Genomic DNA, 17,866 nt, shown 5'->3' with positions numbered 1-17,866 from the left:
AGTGTCTTCCAGACCACCAGAAGGAAGGGAGCATTGCTGGGATGTGGGAACAAAGGAGTTACCAGAAGTTTCTTTTCCTTTTTGTCTTTTTCCCCTCGTCTTAACATTCCCACCCTCACTATATCCCAACAGACGCTCAGATACACACTTCCCTCCTCCCGTTTTCCATCCACATGCCCCCTACTCACACACTTGTCTTCCTCTAACCTTTTTTTTTTAAATATCCCAAACTCCGCCCTATCCTCGCCTTTCTCTTGGGTCTTGATCATCCTGTTAGGACAAAGACACAAGCTTGTTTAGGGAAAAAAAAAGAAAGAAGAAGAAGAAAAACAACTGAAAACAAAGTAATAATCAAAGAAGGCGCATGAGCTCAAACATGATCTCTCGGGGGCGTGTTGTCTCCACTTTTGATGCATTGATTTGATCAGAGCAGCCTCAGACAGATCACATGGCAGAGAGATCAGATAAATACTTTTTGTGTAAGTTCATTAGCTTTACTTTTGAAATCACCTGACATTAAAAATGTGCGCTTAATTTGCAAGAAAGCTGACAGGAAAAATCGTAGCCTCTTTTTTTTTGTAGCTCCGTTCTTGAAATAGTCTAAAACGTTACATCAGCTTAAAAATGGTATTTAGGCAGCCGTGCTTCTTCCCTCTCATGAAGCTATCAGGATATTGATATGGACAAAGTTGAACTGAAATACTCCTCAACGCCCTTCAAATCAATAATCGATCGATTGGAGGTAATTGTGCTACTCCCTTGGAACGGTCCCAAGTCACCCTCTCTCTCTCTCTTTTGCCGTCTCTCTCCTTCTCACACTCTTTGTGTCATTATCAGCATGTGGACCCGTATTTGGTATTTCAGCATTCCAGCTGTAATTGATTTTAACCATTAGGTGCTCAGTGAATAGATAAGTAGTGGGAGATATTCGATTATACGGTGAAAGAGGGAGACGGGGATGAAAAGAGGGAGAGAAAGAAGGAGGGAGAAGGATTTAGGGATGTTGCCGGAGAGCTGCAGAAAGGGGAGCTGACCTGTCCTGCTGTCTATCCGTCTCTACCACTGGCCTTCCATCTTTGCGGCAGCACAATACCGCTGACCTCCTGTGAGTTCAAGCAGCTTAGTTTCTGCGAGGTAATCCCTAATGCTTTGAAATAGACCTGATAGAAAGCCCACTTACTTGTTCAGGATTAATGTGGTTTGTGTGTGTGTATTGGGGGGTGCGTGGGGTGTGGAGGTGGGAGGGTAGTTTCCAGCACATTTAGTTAAATTAACCGATTCGAATCATGATATTCACTTCTGACTGCGAGCAGCGCCTGTAAAAGCATGTCACACTTTATCGACAGACAGGTGGGAGACTTGGATCCTTGTGCCTCACCTGTCACACATTATTACGCCGCTCTTCTCTATTGTTTGTGTCTGGATTTGCTGTGCTGGTTGCCAGAGCGCTGTTATTTCCTTTCAGTAGCTGCCCGTCGTTTACAGAAGCCATTTTGTATCGTGAGTGCAGCAGAGGACGGTATCGTTTTTCAATTGTTTTCTGAAGATACAAGTCAGACTTTTTTGTTTCTTCCCTTTTCCGCTGCCCTTTTCTCCTCTTTTCCTCATTCTGGCAGGAGTTTAGGACAGGACTAGCAGAGGGAGGGGGGACAAAGGCAAACATTTGAGTAATCTTCAAAGAGCCCATTGGTATGTTGAGTGGACGCTGGTATGCGGACTGCGGCTGAGGCTTTTTCAGGGGAAAACAATATCCTTCCTTTAGATGGCTGGGGCCTGGGCAAACACTACTAGCTAGGCAACTCTGCCCAGTGCTGCCACCGCTATCAGCTTACCCTCACGCCGCCCCTTGTCTCTTGCAAAAATTGGTAGTCTTCTTCATTGCTGGAACAGAAGCAAAAGAAGAACCCAGCTTGGCAAATGTGGCGCTCAATGACTGAGTTTGTGTGACATATCTCCAAATTGTTTAACTGGGAGAGTTTTGATGTCGACTGCTAAAGAAATGGTCGCACTCTGTATAAAAATAGTAGCGGCGGATCAAGTGAGCCACGTTGTAGGTCACCTGCAAGGCACCTGATTTCCTGTGGCAATATGCAAAACAAGTCTGCTGAAGAGGTACATTCATTGTGCTGTTCCTGGCAGACAGACCAGCCTAACATACACACACCTGGACGCAGCCTTTCTGCACAACAAGCCACATTTTCATATCGTTTCCAAGGAATAAGACCTGACACTGTTTTGTTTTTTTTTAAATTGGAATGTGTAATGTAAGCATACAAAGGACAATTGTATGCTTCTTTGTTATGAAGTTGATTATTCATTATATATACCACTATGTAGAATCTATAGTTGTAGATGGGCACAGTGATATGTCTATCAAAAAAGCATTAAAAGGCAGATCTATTTGATAAATACGACCATTAGAAGAAAGAAGCAGGCAGTCTGCCATTTTGTGACAGTTTCAAAATGAACTCCCTTTTGTCCAGTAATCATTAGCCATTTTCTCACGAGGATCCACCCCAGGGATAATTTCTCCCATTTCTCTGTCATTAGCAGGGCCTGGTATTAGGCTTGTGTTTTGTTCCCTGTACCTTTTGTTTTGTGCTAAGTGAAACCATGCGACAGGATAGGGGCTAACTGGAAAACAATACTCCCCTTCACAGGCTCAGGAATGTGTAATTAGTGATTTGAACCCAGCTACGCTCGTCTAGATTCTTCCCTATCATTCTCTCTCTCGCTCTCTTTCCATCTCTTGTTCTTTTGTTCTCCTTGTCACAGATTTTCTTCACCCCGTGTATCATCAAATCTTTCGCTTAGTGTTGTTCACTGTATGCTTCTGTCATTCCTTTTGTCACACTTTCTCTTGGAGACATTTTTTTTGTAGCAAGTCCCCACTACCAGCAGAGCAAAGCAAAACAAACTCGGCAAAAAGTCACTGATCCTTTTAGCACCAAAATTATTTTACCTTCTCTTCCTTTTCAGTTTCAGTTAAACAGAACAACAACCGTGTAGCGCAAACTTCTTTGATGATACAGGTAAATGAGCTAAAGTCCCAGATTTGGAACCCTTTTACTCGTGTTTTTCGTAGACCCTGTCAATTAGAACTTGCTTTGATTCCCCAAAAGCATCTTGGTGTGTTGGGAAAATGGAAAAAGATGAGCCCTACCCAAAAGTCTTAGCACACTGGCAGTATAAAATATAACAGGCTAACAAGCATGCTAGCACTTCAGTGATCTTCTTCTCAGCATTTCACGATCTGTCTCCTACTCTGAGTCGGTGGAAAAGATAAAATCAGTGGCACAATGGTTTAGGGAAATAGGGAGGTCTGGTCAGTCTCACCTGGTGGTGATGGAGACAAGCGGGGGGCTTTTAGACCCTAATGGGCTAAGGTCAGGATAGCTAATAGGCAGTAAGTGGCTGAGCCATGCTGTCTAAATCTAATGCTAATGTAAATACTGATCCATTTTCATGAAGGGATGGAGGTGAGCTGGCTTTCAAGACACCCAACACACATACACTTGAGCTTAAGTGAGTAAGGAAGATCTGCTCTTGTGTCTTTGTCTTTTGTAATCTGCAATTTTTGAAACTACACGTTAATTTCCTTGCTGTCCACTGATCAGGACAAGAAGAAGTTAATCGTGTTATAATTTAGCAATGTTGTGTTTTAGGAGGGAGACTAGAGGTCAGGTAGGTGTGAACTTCAGATTGATCTTTATGTCAGTTACACACTTCACTTATAAACTTCCATCCATCCATCCGCTTCCGCTTATCCTTTTCAGGGTCGCGCCCTATGACAGCCTATCCCAGCTGTCATAGGGCGAGAGGCAGGGTACACACTGGACAGGTCGCCAGTCTGTCGCAGGGCTAACACACAAGAACAGACAACCATTCACACCTAGTGGCAATTTGGATTATCCAATTAACCTATCCCCACAATCTGCATGTCTTTGGACAGTGGGAGGAAGCCGGAGTACCCGGAGAGAACCCACGCAAACACATGCAAACTCCACACAGAAAGACCCCGGCCTGATGGTGGAATTGAACTCAGGACCTTCTTGCTGTGAGGCAACAGTGCTAACCACCGTGCCACCGTGCACTTATAAACTTCTATCGCTATTTGTCTGCAAATAGTAAAGAAGGAAGAAATTAAGTGAAGAAAGAAAGAACAAGTAAGGAGCAACAGAGAAAGGGAGAGAAAGAGACAGGGAGACAGCACAGAAGTGGAGAAAATGTCGTATGAAAGACTCATTGTGATAATTCATTTATTTGTCTTGGCAGTGATTATGAGATGAATGCTTATTATTATTGGGTGACCTAAGCTAAGCTCATCCACAGGCCCCTGCACCTCATGGATCGGCCCCAGAGCTGTGATCACATGTGATTGCCAGCAGCCAGAGAAACAGGAGAGCCAATTTAGCTCTTGGAAATATTTTCTTTTGCATTTATGAAAATGAGAGCCTGGGCAGGAGGCAAAGGAAAGATGACCATCAGGAAATAAAAGAAGGTCGAGTCGGTTGGATTCAGGTGTGCTGGGAGTGCCTTGTGTTGAATCTTTAGATTACACACTGTGGCTTTGTAGGAGAGGGTAACTGCAGACGCACACTGAGTGTGTGTGTAAATTGGTGCATGTGCACTCAGCACTTTTTTTTGCACTTCTATATGCATATTTATTTTTTGTGTCTGTGCAGCACTGACGCTGACTCTCTACCACCGCCTCTGTTTTCTTTATCTGTGGAAGGAAGGTGGCACATACCTGGGCTCTCCGCAAGTCTTTTGAGCAGTGCAGTCTGCCAGTGAATCCATTGGCAGCAATCTTGCGTTACATCTATGTCTTGGGGGCTGAGTGTCGGTTAGCAGTAACATGTGTTAGGGAGCTGGTAGCACTGATGGAATTCTACACTTGGCAGCCTTCCAGGCAGTACTGGTATGTGTTTAAAATACTTTCAAGGAACAATACATGCTTTTGTTGTTTGCTGGGCCAAGTGGGGCTGTTTTTGTCTCTGATGGCCCTCAGGGGCCCAGGGGATAGCACTGGAGGCTGGTGACGTTCTTAAAAAAAGGGGGGGGGGTAAAGGTACAACCAACAAAACTCCCTGCTCCCCCCCAAAAAAGAGAAGATACAGATGAAAAGATATAAAGAGGTTTTTATTTTCACAATGTGCGGGGTGTACATTTGCATGCATGTGCACACTCTCAGAGGAATCAAAAACAAAACTGAATGTATGCACTTCTTTACATACGCACGCACACACATGCACACAGCACCGGTTATTAAGGCATAACCGCTGTGGCGGAGACCTCTCACTTTCAGCATGTATTCATTAGCTGCCTGTTTCTACACTTAATGACAGGAAAGAGTCCTGTTTGTACCGAATACTCTAATTTGTCATTTGCTTTATGGAGGAAAAATGCAACCCCGCTGCCTGGTGCTACTTTTGAATTTATTTTCCACGTTACCAGAGAACGCATCACAATCACAGGCAAAGACAAAAAAAACACAAAAAACAACACGAAAAAACGCCCGACTGAAATTATAGACAGACGCAAAAAATACTTATGAGATAATATCAAAAAAAATGTGGAGTTAAAATTACTAATGCATAAAAAAACGCACGCACACATTCGCACAGTCATAGAGCAAAAAAGAAACGGTGGATTGAAATTATACCCGCACGCGCTCTTTCACGTACTCGTACATGCACAGGGAGATAAAAGAAGTTGTGAGGAGATGTCTTTTGGCTTGGCTTATTAAGAATTCAGTTAATGAGGCAGCTTTGTCACCCCAGATAGAACAAATGGATACGAGACAGCAGCGCCGCTATCCTTCCCCGCAAACCCAGGCAGCGAGCCGAGGGGAAGATGTGTGTGTTCTCGTGTTTACTTGTGTGTGAGAAAGGTGTTTTGTAAACATCTCATTCTGCATAATGAATGCAGTCCTCTGTCGTCCTCAGTCACACACACACAGCAGCAGCAGCAAACTGCTACACCAGGGAGCTTCCTTTACCTGTCAGACTGACTCTCCTCCCCTCTCCCAAAAACAAGTCCCAAGGTGTTTTTGCATCTGTGTGTGTGTGTGTAAGTCACTGACAGCACTGACTGTCTTGTGTTTCTGACAGCCGAATGGGAAGTCCTGAGTATTGTAATTTACATTGTGATGTGTGTGTGTGTCAGACAAGCACTCCTTGTGTTTTAATGTGTCGGCTAATGTCTGAATGAGCACCCTGGTCGCTTTCGGTCTTCACTCGCTCAAACCTGGTAACATTCACATATATATCTACATATTGCAACACAACAGTAACATGCACATATTTAAACGTTACCTCACATGCATTTCTATTTTCAGTTTGCCACAATGATATATTTTTGCAATTCCCTGACCAGAAGAGGGATCTCTCTGTCTCTCGCTTTCTGTCTGAGCCCTTTTTGGGTCCACGGTAACGATCACTTGCTGCAACACCAGAGAAACACATACTGAGAGAGCCACTGTTGCTCTCATATGTGAGCTTTACTATAAATGTAACTACACGTCAGGCAGTAGTGACGTGGACGTTTGCAGTAAATTTGCGGTAAATTAAAGAAATTTTTAAAGGAATTTCCGGTCACTACGCAAGTTAGGACGTAGATTTCCCGCAGAAGTCTAAATCAAGCTTGAGTGGAGAGTACTAAATGTTCTCTCGCCGCTAGTCACACTATTAGAATTGATACTGACAATTGACAATAACATATTGATAAAGCCAGCAATGTGGCATATTCGATGACTGAAAGGGGTTTTATGTGTGTGCATGTACCCCCTTTGCCATCTAGAGATGTCTCTGCCCTGTTTAGATCCACCCAGGGAGTGCTGTGTAGCTGATTTTGATTGGCCCACAGGGAGTGTTGGCTTATTTGGTTGTTTGCCAAACACTAATCCCCAACAATTAACCACCAGGCAGGCTGGAGAGGTGCCATATTGACAAGGATGGCTCTTTTTGCCATTCTGCGCAAAGACGCTCGATATGACACGAATGTGCGTATACACACATACAGATCAGCAGCAGCATAAATTACATGCACATTGCAAGTAGACACACGGGGGCACAAACCCAGGAGCAGGAACAGTGTGTTTGTGTGTTTGAATATGCATTACACAGCCCACGCCTGGCAGGAGTCAAAGTGCTCCTTTAAAAGTTCATAAATCATGGATGTTCTGGCCTGTGATCACCAGACCGCCTGCATTTCAGGCCTGCGGAGTGCCAGAGAGCGACAGACAGCCCTCTAGTTTAGGTCTTAAACAAACCCTCTGGAATGTGCTGATGGGGGAAGAATTAATATTAGGTCTAAACCTATCTGGCATCCCAATTCAACCCTAAAGTATATCATTCAGCTTCTCTCAGCTGAAGCCTCACATCCTAAAAACATTACGATGTAACTTACAGCAGTAAAGGATGTGTGGTGTTTGAGGCCACAAGCGCTACAATTCTCCTACTGCCATTAGGAACCAGTTTAAGCCATCAAGTATTTTCTGAAACTCTGCCTCTCTTGATAAGACTCTTAACTGTTATGGCCATGTGTGCTCACACACTTTCCAATTCTAGCATGGTCTTCATATGGGGCTGTTCTTAACGTACTTCTCGAGGTTGTCACAAGAGGAAAGAAAGGCTTTGTTTGATTACCAGTTTTCTATTCAGTTCTAAGAGGCCCGCTTTCAGCTTCATTCAACTGTAACTGGGCCCCATTCCTATCAGAATGACGTTAAAATAAAAGTGTGTTTAAATGTCCAGATACGGTTAAGCTCAGAAAGAACCAGTTCCAAGCTAATCCTGTTTTGATATTGTGGTTGTCCTAATTGATCAGAGGATGAATGACAGTCAGAATGTGTGCAACTACACGGGCTTTTGCATATGCTGTATAGCATATGGCATTGCTTTGAGAGGTCATTTTCAACAGAAGGTACTTCGAGCACCTTCTGTTTAATGCCAGTGTTTATAAAGAAGCGCTGAAAAGTTCATATTGAAAGAAAAGCCACGACGTCACACTTTCTTGTTTATGCATGTGATATATGCGTGCTTGCTTCCGTAGCAAAAGTGTGTTTCCACAGTGAGGCTCGACAGCCCAGTTTTCCTGCGAGGTAGGGAGGGGAAGAAAGAAAAGAAGCAAAGAGAAAGAGAGAGAGAGAGAAAAGAGCGAGGGAGGCCTCCTTTCACAGAGAAACAAAGATAGCTGTAATTAATGGCCCTGAGCTCTGGACTAGGGGAGCTTTCTTCTGACAACTCTGACTTAATTAAAACTTAAGACTTCTGAAAGGGCCTCTGACTGCGAGGGGACGTCCCACCGTCTCGTGAGAAAAACCTCGCAAGATTTCCTACAAAAGAAAGAAAGAGGGAGAGACAGAGAGAAAAGATGTGTTAGTGGCTGTAGCTATGTTGCTAATCCCTGTTTGTCAAAGGAGGAGGGGGGGTGGTTAGAACTCATACACCTGCGACCCACTCCTCCCACCACACACACACACACACACACACACACACACACACACACACACACACACACACACACACACACACACACACATTCATTTTTCCAGTCTCTCTTCCTGCTCCATATAGCTTGATGCAACTATACTCTGGAGGAAATATTACCTGGCTAACTTTTCATTTGCTTCCAGAATGAAACGTCTTCCTATAGGAAGAGGTGAGAGACTCAGTAGGGCTAGCACATGCACACTTGTCATTATCTGCATTAATTCATGCACAGAACCCTGCACCTCTTTCTCACATGGCTGTATGAATAAATCTTAACAAAGTATAAACTAACCTTTGCGAGCCACCCCTGTGTCTCTGCCATGCTATCTTTTCCCCCCTCTCTCTCTCTCTTTGTTGCTCTCTTTCTCTCTCTCTCTCTTCTCCCCTTCACAGAGGATCAGATAATAAAAGCTTGGCCTGGTCTTTTGTTTTTGTGCATTGTTCATTAGCCCGGCAGCAACAACAGAAGCACACTTGATATGCTTGGCTTGACTGGGTGTATGGGAGTAGGGCAAGGTGGGATGGGGGCTGTGCGTGCATGCCTGTGTGTGTGTGTGTGTGTATGTACATGTACATGTGTGTGGGTGTTTGTGCACCTACATGCACCAAGGGCAGGGCAAGAGGTAGGGGGTAGCTTTGCATGGCTGCAATGCCATTAAAGAGGCAAGTGGAAATTAGGGGCTTGCAACTGACAGCACACATTGAATGAGAAACCCCTGCAGCTGCTAACAATATGGAGAGCTGGACAATGTGCATGTTAAAGACAAAAACGGTGTTCTGAACTCAACACCTTGTCTGACTTTTTGTGGGGGGGAGGGCCCTTCTGTCTTTGCATTACTTAGACAATATCCAGTTAATTGGAAATGTTAGTCTTTAAACTAAGCTCAGCTGCTTAGAAGTTGTATCTATTTCTGTTTGGTAGTTTCATGTTTGTCTGTCCCTTTTATATCTTGCCTTTATGCCTATACCGTTTTTAAATATGTACTTCTTGAAGATCTTTACTTGTGCTGTAGACTTATATAAAAGAGCCATTAGTCAGGAATCTTGCTCTCTAGTATTTTTCTTTCAGAAATATCTATAATACCACTGTAGCCAATAATGGGTCTGACTGAAATGCTGACTATTGACTTTTTTTTTGGCTTTTTTAGAACCAGGCAAGTGGGATTTCTGGGTGTTTGAATTTTTGGAATTCAACTGGAAGGATAATAGAAGGAAGGATTTTCTGGCCAAGTTTAAAATGTTACAAAGATATCTGGAAAAAAAAAACAATGAAGTTGCTCCTGCTTTGAAATTTTTGAACTGTCCCTAAAAGGTGAATGCATCTAACCTTCAGACTCTCTACTTGTCTGTTCCACAGCATTTGCAGAAGCTGGACAGTTCGTATAGCCCGGAGTCATGTGTCTACTACTGCACGCTGTGCGACTACTCCACCAAGGCCCGCCTCAACCTGGTGCAGCACGCCCGCTCAGCTCGCCACCAGCAGAACGAAGGACTGAGGAAACTCCAGCTGCACCAGCAAGGCCTGGGAGGAGATGAGGATGGGCTGAGCCTTCATGAGCTGTTCCATGTCAAGGAGTGCCCCAGCAGCCAAGGTCTGTGCTTTTTCAACCTACTTTGTTTGCTTTAACTGTGATACTTAAGAATATTTGTTAGTTTTAAGGCTATTCCAGTTAATACTTTGGGGATTAACTTTTTGTCACATCTTTTATTTTTTTCTGGTGGAGTGCACACATGGCCTGACTTTAACATTTTCTATTGGCTTCCACTTTTATTTTTATTTTTGTTGTTCTTCTTTTTTTAGATTTTTAAAACCTTGATATTAGCTGAAGTGGTCAGTTTTCTTTGTTTGAAGTCAGATTCCTCAATCTTTACTCCTTAGACTCCTCCTATCTCTTCCCTCCCTTGCATCACTCTCTCTTTCTTCTGTAAAATCTCTCTCACTCCGTACTTCATTCCCTCCTTCCTTTGGCCTTCATATCCAGATCACGTCTCTCGACACAGGCCCGTCCATTCCTCCTAATCTCTCCAAAATGAGCATACTGTTCCTATTAGGCTGCTGCTCTTATATCTGAAACATGCACACACACACATAGACATACACACACACAGTGTCCCGTGCACAGGGACATCCCAAGCAGGCAAGTCAGCTTATGAAATTTCACCTTGGGAGGATCTCATAGTGAAAGGCCTGTACACACATACGTTACTCACACACATGTATGCTATGGCTGCACAGTCTCTCCCTGGAGTGAGCTTTCATTTCCTTTCTCATGACCAAAGCAATTTGGCTTTCATTTAAGAGTCTCCGTCCTGCCAGCAGCTAATAAGTGTAACAGAACTGTAAAACATTCAGAGAGACAAAAAAAAGAAAGAAAGAAAGAAAAAAAAAAGATTAATCGTTTTTCTTTGAGTGGGGGGTTGGATGGTGGGTAAGGGGTTGCAGGGTGTAAGGGGAGGGGGCTGCGTTGTAATTTAAACCAGAAGACAGAGAGTCAGGGTCCATTATTTAGTCATCCCTATGTTAATGCTGCCGGGAGAAAATGAGCGCTTAACTTGTTTTTGCTTTGCTTGACCTGCAGGAGCGGGTGGAGTGGGGTGTGGTGGTAGTGCAGGGGGGAATGGGGAGGAATGGGGGGGGGTAACACATTTTGAAGAGCATTCCAGCATAGCATTAGCCCATACATCTGTCTGTGTGTGTGTGTTTAGGTGTGTGTGTGTGTGCGTGTGTGTCTCAGCTCATGTATATTCCACCATGAATCTGCGCTCCCCAAAGTGTCCTGTTTATACTGTACATATACTCCCAAAACAGATGGGGGCCCAGCGCTTAGAAACATATGTGAGTCCTAGCGCACACACACATGCATGCGCACACACACACACACACACATTAACAGGAGACGAGCTCCCTGTCCTGGAGTGGAGACTGCTGCTGGTGAATGTTTGGTTTTAATTACACATGGATCAAAGTTTCGGTGAGATTTGGGGTGCAGCAGAAAAGCATGCTTAGATAAATCATTACCTTACATTTTAACATAGCCACCAACCCGCTCCCCCTTCTTTCTCATCTCCTCTTTTTTGCCCCCCTCCCTCCTCTCTTTCTTTCTCTCCTTCTTTGTCCTGCTTATTCCTCCAGCTCCTGTCCATTTTTTTCTCCAGGCCTTTTACCGTTTTTTTTTTTCTTTTTTGTCCTCCTCCCCTTCCCTTTTTAAATCTCAAACCAATGCGCCCAAGCAGGTTTTAAACCTGTCAAAAGCAATATTTGGCCGCTGCACCAAATTTCCAATGTTCCACTCTTAAAACGCACTAAATTTGTTGCTTGGACCCTCATTTTATACCTTGGCTTTGAGATGGCACATGGTGAATTTCCATGAGGAAGATAGCGTAAAACCTTAAGCGGACGCTGGCACCGTCCAAAATGCTAAGCCACTTTTCTGGATGCCCTTCTTTTGCCCACTCTATATAACTTTCTTCTGAACAACGGTATTCTTTCACATGGTACGTGGTAAATGTTTCAAAGGCTACTTCCTTGTAGCCCATAAGTATTTGGCAGGTGTACGCAGTGAGCGAAGTTACAACCATGTCAAGGAGAGATCAAACACTGAGAGTCAGTGGAATAAATTGGGCTTGTGTTCTTGTTCTGTAGTTTGCTAATAAAATCCGTGTTGTTGTATTTGTTGTTTATTTTTAGGATTTTTTTTTTTTAACCGATTACAAAATAGTTCCTGTTAGCATCACACGCTAGCCCGCCTTATGAGAGAGGCGATTGCTCCCGCAGTGATATATGATGCGAATGGGTTTTTTTTTCAGCAATGGAAAATGCTTTATAGTAGGTAACATTTTCATCCAACGTTCAGTTTAAGGACCCTCTGTTTGTGTATTCGTGTGCTGTTAGTTTTCTGGGCTACAACTCCTGACTCGAGCACTTTCTGTTCATTAGAGACTGGTATGAAAAAGATTAATTTAAGTGCTGACCGGTATCTTTCTCTTAAAGCCTGGGAGTTGGCACCAAGCCACATAATTATAGGCTCATTTGGGAATAAGAGTTCTAATGCTTGGGACTTTATGTACATGTGAATGGCTTTCATTAAACAATTTTGATGCTGATTTTATGGCCTAATTAAGGATACGGTACTGGAGAGACACACCGCAAGAATATAGGTGTTTTGAACAAAGACAGGAGTGTACATGCAGTACTTGTGAGCTTGTAAATGCATAGGTTTGCCGATGTATGTGTGCATTTGTGTGTCTTTGCGTTTTTCTGAGAACTTGTCGGTCTCTGTTGTCCTCTTGAGTGTTTAATTCTCGTAACCTGGGCCCAGCCAACTCACGCCTTTACCTTTGGTAAATACCGTTGTGAAGCGAGTGAACTCTGTGCTCGCTTGCCCGCTTGCACCCTTGCATGTGCAGCAGTTAGCACTCCCGGCCTAAACAGCAGGAACTTTTCACCGCAACCTCTCAACTGCGTCCTTCAGAGACAAAAAGCCCACTGTGTCCACATTTCTGAGATAAACCGTCCCTCTCTGTGTGCAATTAGAAATGATCAAGAAAATTGAGTTTATAAAAAATGCCAGTTTGCATCAGAAGAGCGGGCATAAATGAATTGCCTCTCAACATGGAGGACTTAGAGGCCATTTTGCTTTGAGGGTCGTCCAAAAGTTATTAGAAAAATTAGATATTTTTTGTACTTCTCTGCGCTCTGTAATGAAGTTACGTCGTGAATGGAGCTGTTTAGTAAAACAGCTAAAAAAGAAAAATATGACAGATTGCGAGTCATGGGTATTCCATCATCGGTTTGATAATTTGAACAATTTGTTTAGCTGGACTTTTTGAGAAATTAACAACCTCTGAAGCTTAGTTGTTACAGCGATTTTTTTCCCTTTTTTGCCAGCTCTGAATCTCTCGACCATTTGAGCATTTGTTTAACTACAAAGAGCATTTTCAGGAGGCGTGTGTGTGTGCGTGCGTGCAAGCATGGGTGTGTTTTTCTATGTGTTTCCTCGCCCATTAGCCCTGTGCTCCATCATGTGTAAAGCTCCTCATAAGCCAGACCAAGCAGAAACATGAGGCCTTTTCTGCATACTTCACTTTCTGTCTTTTTTTTTTTCTCCTTTCCTTGTTCCCTCTGTCCCTCTCAAAAAGGAAAGGGAGATGGGATCTTATGGAGGTAATTATGTCTGAGAATCCAGCCTGTCATCCATCCCTCCAACACCAACCCCACCACCCGCACATCTCCATCACTCTGTAAACCCCCTCCTCTCTCCCGACCCCAACCACCGTCACCCGACATGCATTAAAGAGGGAGGGAGAAGACCCTCTTTGTCTGAATCCCTGTTTTAAACAAAAGATCTCTTCTGACTTAGACCAGCAACACTTTTATCATGTGCGTGTGGGTGCACGTGCGAGTGTGTCCAGAGCCCTTTGTTTTCTCTGAGTGATAAGGCTCTAGGACATTTTTGGTCCTAGTTAAATTAGTGTAGCAGTGCTAACCATTTACATAGCAGCTGTAGGCTAAAACCTGAGCCTAATGGACTCTTATTATCCACATATATATGTGGCTGAGTGTGGATATAGATGCGTGTTTGTGTGCGTGTTTCCAGCAGGAGGAGGTGGTGGAAGCACGGCCAGTGGGAAAGTGTGCCATCCTGCCTGTTTCCGAACGCACAGACATTCCTTGTTGTAAAATGCACGCCGTCGAATTGTGTCTGAGCTAAGTCGAGGAACCAAAAAACACAGAGAAGAAAAAAGAAATCATCCCATTTTCAATGTGGGAAAGAGCATCCCAAAGAGCATTTCGATGTGATGACATTGAAGAAACTTTTGAGGTATTAGGTTTTACCTCCTCCCTCAGTTTCACTTATTCATCTTATGCCTCGTTTTTTTTTTTTTTTTTTTCCTTCGGGTGGTGGGGATGGTTTCGCCATTCCAGTGGTTGTCTTTTTTCGGAAAGGTCTCTCCTCAGACAGAAGTCTATTTTCAGGGTTTGTCTCAGTAATTTGTGGCCATTACATAAACATTCATGGATGGCCAGAGGACTGAGAGAAAGGATGCAACACACACCCAGATCTAGCAAAACCACTAGAGTTAGCATAGCGGTGGCCATTTTCTCTTTTAAGTTGTAGAATGGAGAGGGTGAAACCAGATAACTAGCTCATGAAAGGACACTTCAGCCCTTTATTAGGAACAGCTTTAAGCATTCATCTATTAGATATGTACATTTACAACTGCTCTGGATAGTTTAAGCCGACCAGTTATAATGCATATCGATTTGCTCACATCCAGATCATTAAATGCAGTCATTTATTTTTGACCTTTTCTTCTTCATTTACCATGACACAGGAAGTTACTTACATACTGTGAAAGGTAAAGTCCACAGATTTCAGTCAGATGGGATTCATTCCTCGCATAATAAAAACCTGGAATGTTATTTTATGTGTCCAACACGAATACAAATACAGGGGGGACTATTCTGATGAGAGCGATGTGATTTTGCCCAAGAGGATTTTTGTAAAGCATGTAGCTTTTTATTGCCGTGCAATTAGTTGGAGACAATACTCTGCATTTTAAATCATTTGTCAAATCAAAATAAGACACATTCATATATGTATATTATTATATTTTCGGCAAGTAGCAATTTACCCCAAATTTCCCAAAACCATATTCTCTATGGCTGAGGGAGTAAAAGATGTGGTCATTTTTTGAATAATTCCATCCAAGCAAATTATAATTACTTTGTGGTCTCTGTGTGTGTGCACACAGAAAAAAAATGGGCAGGAGCCCGACTTGTGCCTCAGAAAAAAAAGTGCCTCGTTCACCATAAACTATTTTTGCAATGGTGTGTCGGGGCGGTATGGGCTCAGCCGATTGTTTTTCTTTGAGTTGAGCAGCTCTTTGGTGTAGGGGTATTACCCCGTCTAAATTGTTCCCTCATGTTTTCCGCCAAGGTTCTGTGCCCAACACACTGACAGTTATAATTTGCAGAAATTGCGCTGATTATCTGAATTAGCATACCTGACCAATGCCACATTAGTCTTATTTACAATACAAAGCCGTGGGGCTCTGAGGACGCATACTAAATATGACTTAACCCTTTGAAGAGGGGACTGGCGTCACAGGGCCAGAACGTCTTTCACGTCAATGATATCACAAAGAGCTTAAGGCCCCCCACTCCATATGGACCTGAAAGCCTCTGGAAGACTCCTGGAAAGGGAAGTGGTGAATGCAAAGTCCAAGGACCATATTGAAATCACAGGTTTACTGCAAGTTTTCCCCTTACTCTCAGGTTCTTTTGACCTTTGTCTTCCCATATTTTTTTTTCACCACTTAGCTGTTCTCCCCATCTTGTTTTTCTTTTCCTTTTCCACCCCCCACCCGCACCCACCCTCTTCACCCCTGTTCTTCTTTATTTTCTTCTCCCTCACGTCTATTCTTTTCCCTCCCCAATCCCTTCATACACCCCCTGTCCATTGACTCTTAACCACAGATGGACAAAACAATGGCCCATGTCACACAGCATTAAGACAAACAATCCAGTGATGGGAGGAGGGTTGTGTGGAGCCGGAGCCACGGTAACCAGGCAATACGCTCACTGGTCCAAGCAGCCACTAATCTCAGACAGCGATGATACAATTCACAAATGGACACTGAAGGCAGCCTGTACGCACACACGCTCACAGCCACATGCAAAAAAAATAGGAACATTAAGAAATATAGTTACTGGGCAGCATTTCTGCAAAAAGTTTTCTTTTCTTGTGTCCGTCTACACTCTCCTCTCAGTTTCTCTTCCCTCATCCATCAATGGGAGGTATAGAATTGATAGCAGGTATTGATTACCAATTGGCTAAGGCTAATCTGCTCTAACCGGAGGAAGCTTTGCACTTACAGCGGCTGTCAGTGGCTTGTCGTGTGTGTTTCTATTCGACTGTGCAGCATTACAGTAGCAGTAACAGTATTTTTTTGTCTCAACTGCTTACCTGCGGCATACTAATGGTCCAAAAGCAAGGCGTTACATTTAAAAGAAAAGAAACAAATAAATAAAATAACAATGGGGCTAATCTGGACATTACTTTGATTTTTTTCAGAAAAAGGGAAACGTATGTCCTGTCTGCCCAAAGAAGCTCCGAGAGACATGCCAAGTTTCACCTCCCTACCTATGTGAATAAGACCCATCTCCCTCTTGCTTCTTTTCTTCATCTCCCTAATAGGAAATTTGAGCACACTGTGTGAGATTAAAGCAGAGAATCAATGCCTTGTGAGCAATCATTTCCAGACAAATCTCTTTCATCTTTTTTTCTCTCACCCCCCCTTCTTTCTCTCTCCCGTTCGTTTCCTCTCCCACCTCCTAATGCTAACAGGGGGTCCTGTGTCATGACATCCCTTTTGCTTTTATCATGTCCTAATAACATTCTGAAAATAGAGAGAGAAAGAGGAATGTGACAGAGAAAAGAGGGTGCTGGGGAAAAAAAAAGAACAAGAAATGGATAGACTGATAAAAATCCATTGAATGAGCATGGTTCTTGATTTGTGCTTTGATGTGGATGTCTTTGTGCAAATTAGACAAATATGCCCGCTGCTTTAGTCATCTCGAGGCTCTTCAAGAGATGCCATCTCCTCTTGCCATCCTTTTCTTTTATAAAGGATCGAAAGAAGGAGGGAAGGAGTGAGTGACAAGTTCATTTAAGGGCAAAAAAAATATACATTTCACAAAATGCAAGTGATTGAAGAGAGACAAGAGGAGGCTGAAGAGAAGTTTTTCTCGCTGTGTAAAATTATAGTATATAAGAAGTAGCCTGTACAAGGCAGTTGAATAAAACTGAAAATCTAAAAAGCTATAGACATAAAAAAAATGCTTTTGTTTCTGCTTGGTTAGATGCAAAAGGTGTTTCACCTTGGTGCATAAGTCTAATGGGCAGGGATACATACATATACACACACACACACACACACCTTGGCCAGACCTTTGTTTCAAAAGCAGGTTAATGGGGAGTGAGGAAGAGGAGCGTTGCAATTTTCTGCTCTTTAGGCGCCAGAGAATTCTCTCCAGTGTAAGAGAGACCAGACTCTCAGCGTAATAGGCATTTTACACCCTCATCACCCCTTGCACAGACACACACACAAACATGGACACACGTTCCCCAGAAATGCGTGGGAGTGTAATAGGCATTCTATGGTGTGTATTGCCCATCCCTAGAGAGCCAGTAAGTGTTAGACATGCATAGAGTCGGCAATGAGACAATCAGCATGCTGAAATTGAAACCTTGTCTGGAGTCACACAGGAGGGGAGGACGATGTGCGAGAGGAGAGGAGAGGAGAGGAGGAGAGGATTAACTATATAGACTGGAGGACCAGGGATAGGAGCACAGATGGCGGCAGGG

The 17,866-nt window shown here is 43.4% G+C and overlaps 1 protein-coding gene across 6 annotated transcripts in view; it reads left to right on the top strand.

Annotated features, from left to right (window-relative positions):
* Positions 1–17,866, top strand: part of zfhx4 (zinc finger homeobox 4) — a 93,995-nt gene that overhangs the window by 45,915 nt on the left and 30,214 nt on the right. For all 6 annotated transcript variants that reach the window (XM_005912029.2, XM_005912028.2, XM_005912030.3 and 3 more), the window contains exon 6: positions 9,853–10,087. In XM_005912029.2, the coding sequence (XP_005912091.1) occupies positions 9,853–10,087 (235 nt within the window). The remainder of the gene's footprint in view (positions 1–9,852; positions 10,088–17,866) is intronic.

The sequence above is a fragment of the Haplochromis burtoni genome, unplaced genomic scaffold (assembly GCF_018398535.1).
Source record: "Haplochromis burtoni strain Fernald_Lab_line unplaced genomic scaffold, NCSU_Asbu1 Contig_1, whole genome shotgun sequence".
Taxonomy (NCBI): domain Eukaryota; kingdom Metazoa; phylum Chordata; class Actinopteri; order Cichliformes; family Cichlidae; genus Haplochromis; species Haplochromis burtoni.
The sequence above is the reverse complement of the archived record's forward strand: the minus strand, read 5'-3'. Positions and strand labels throughout refer to the sequence as shown.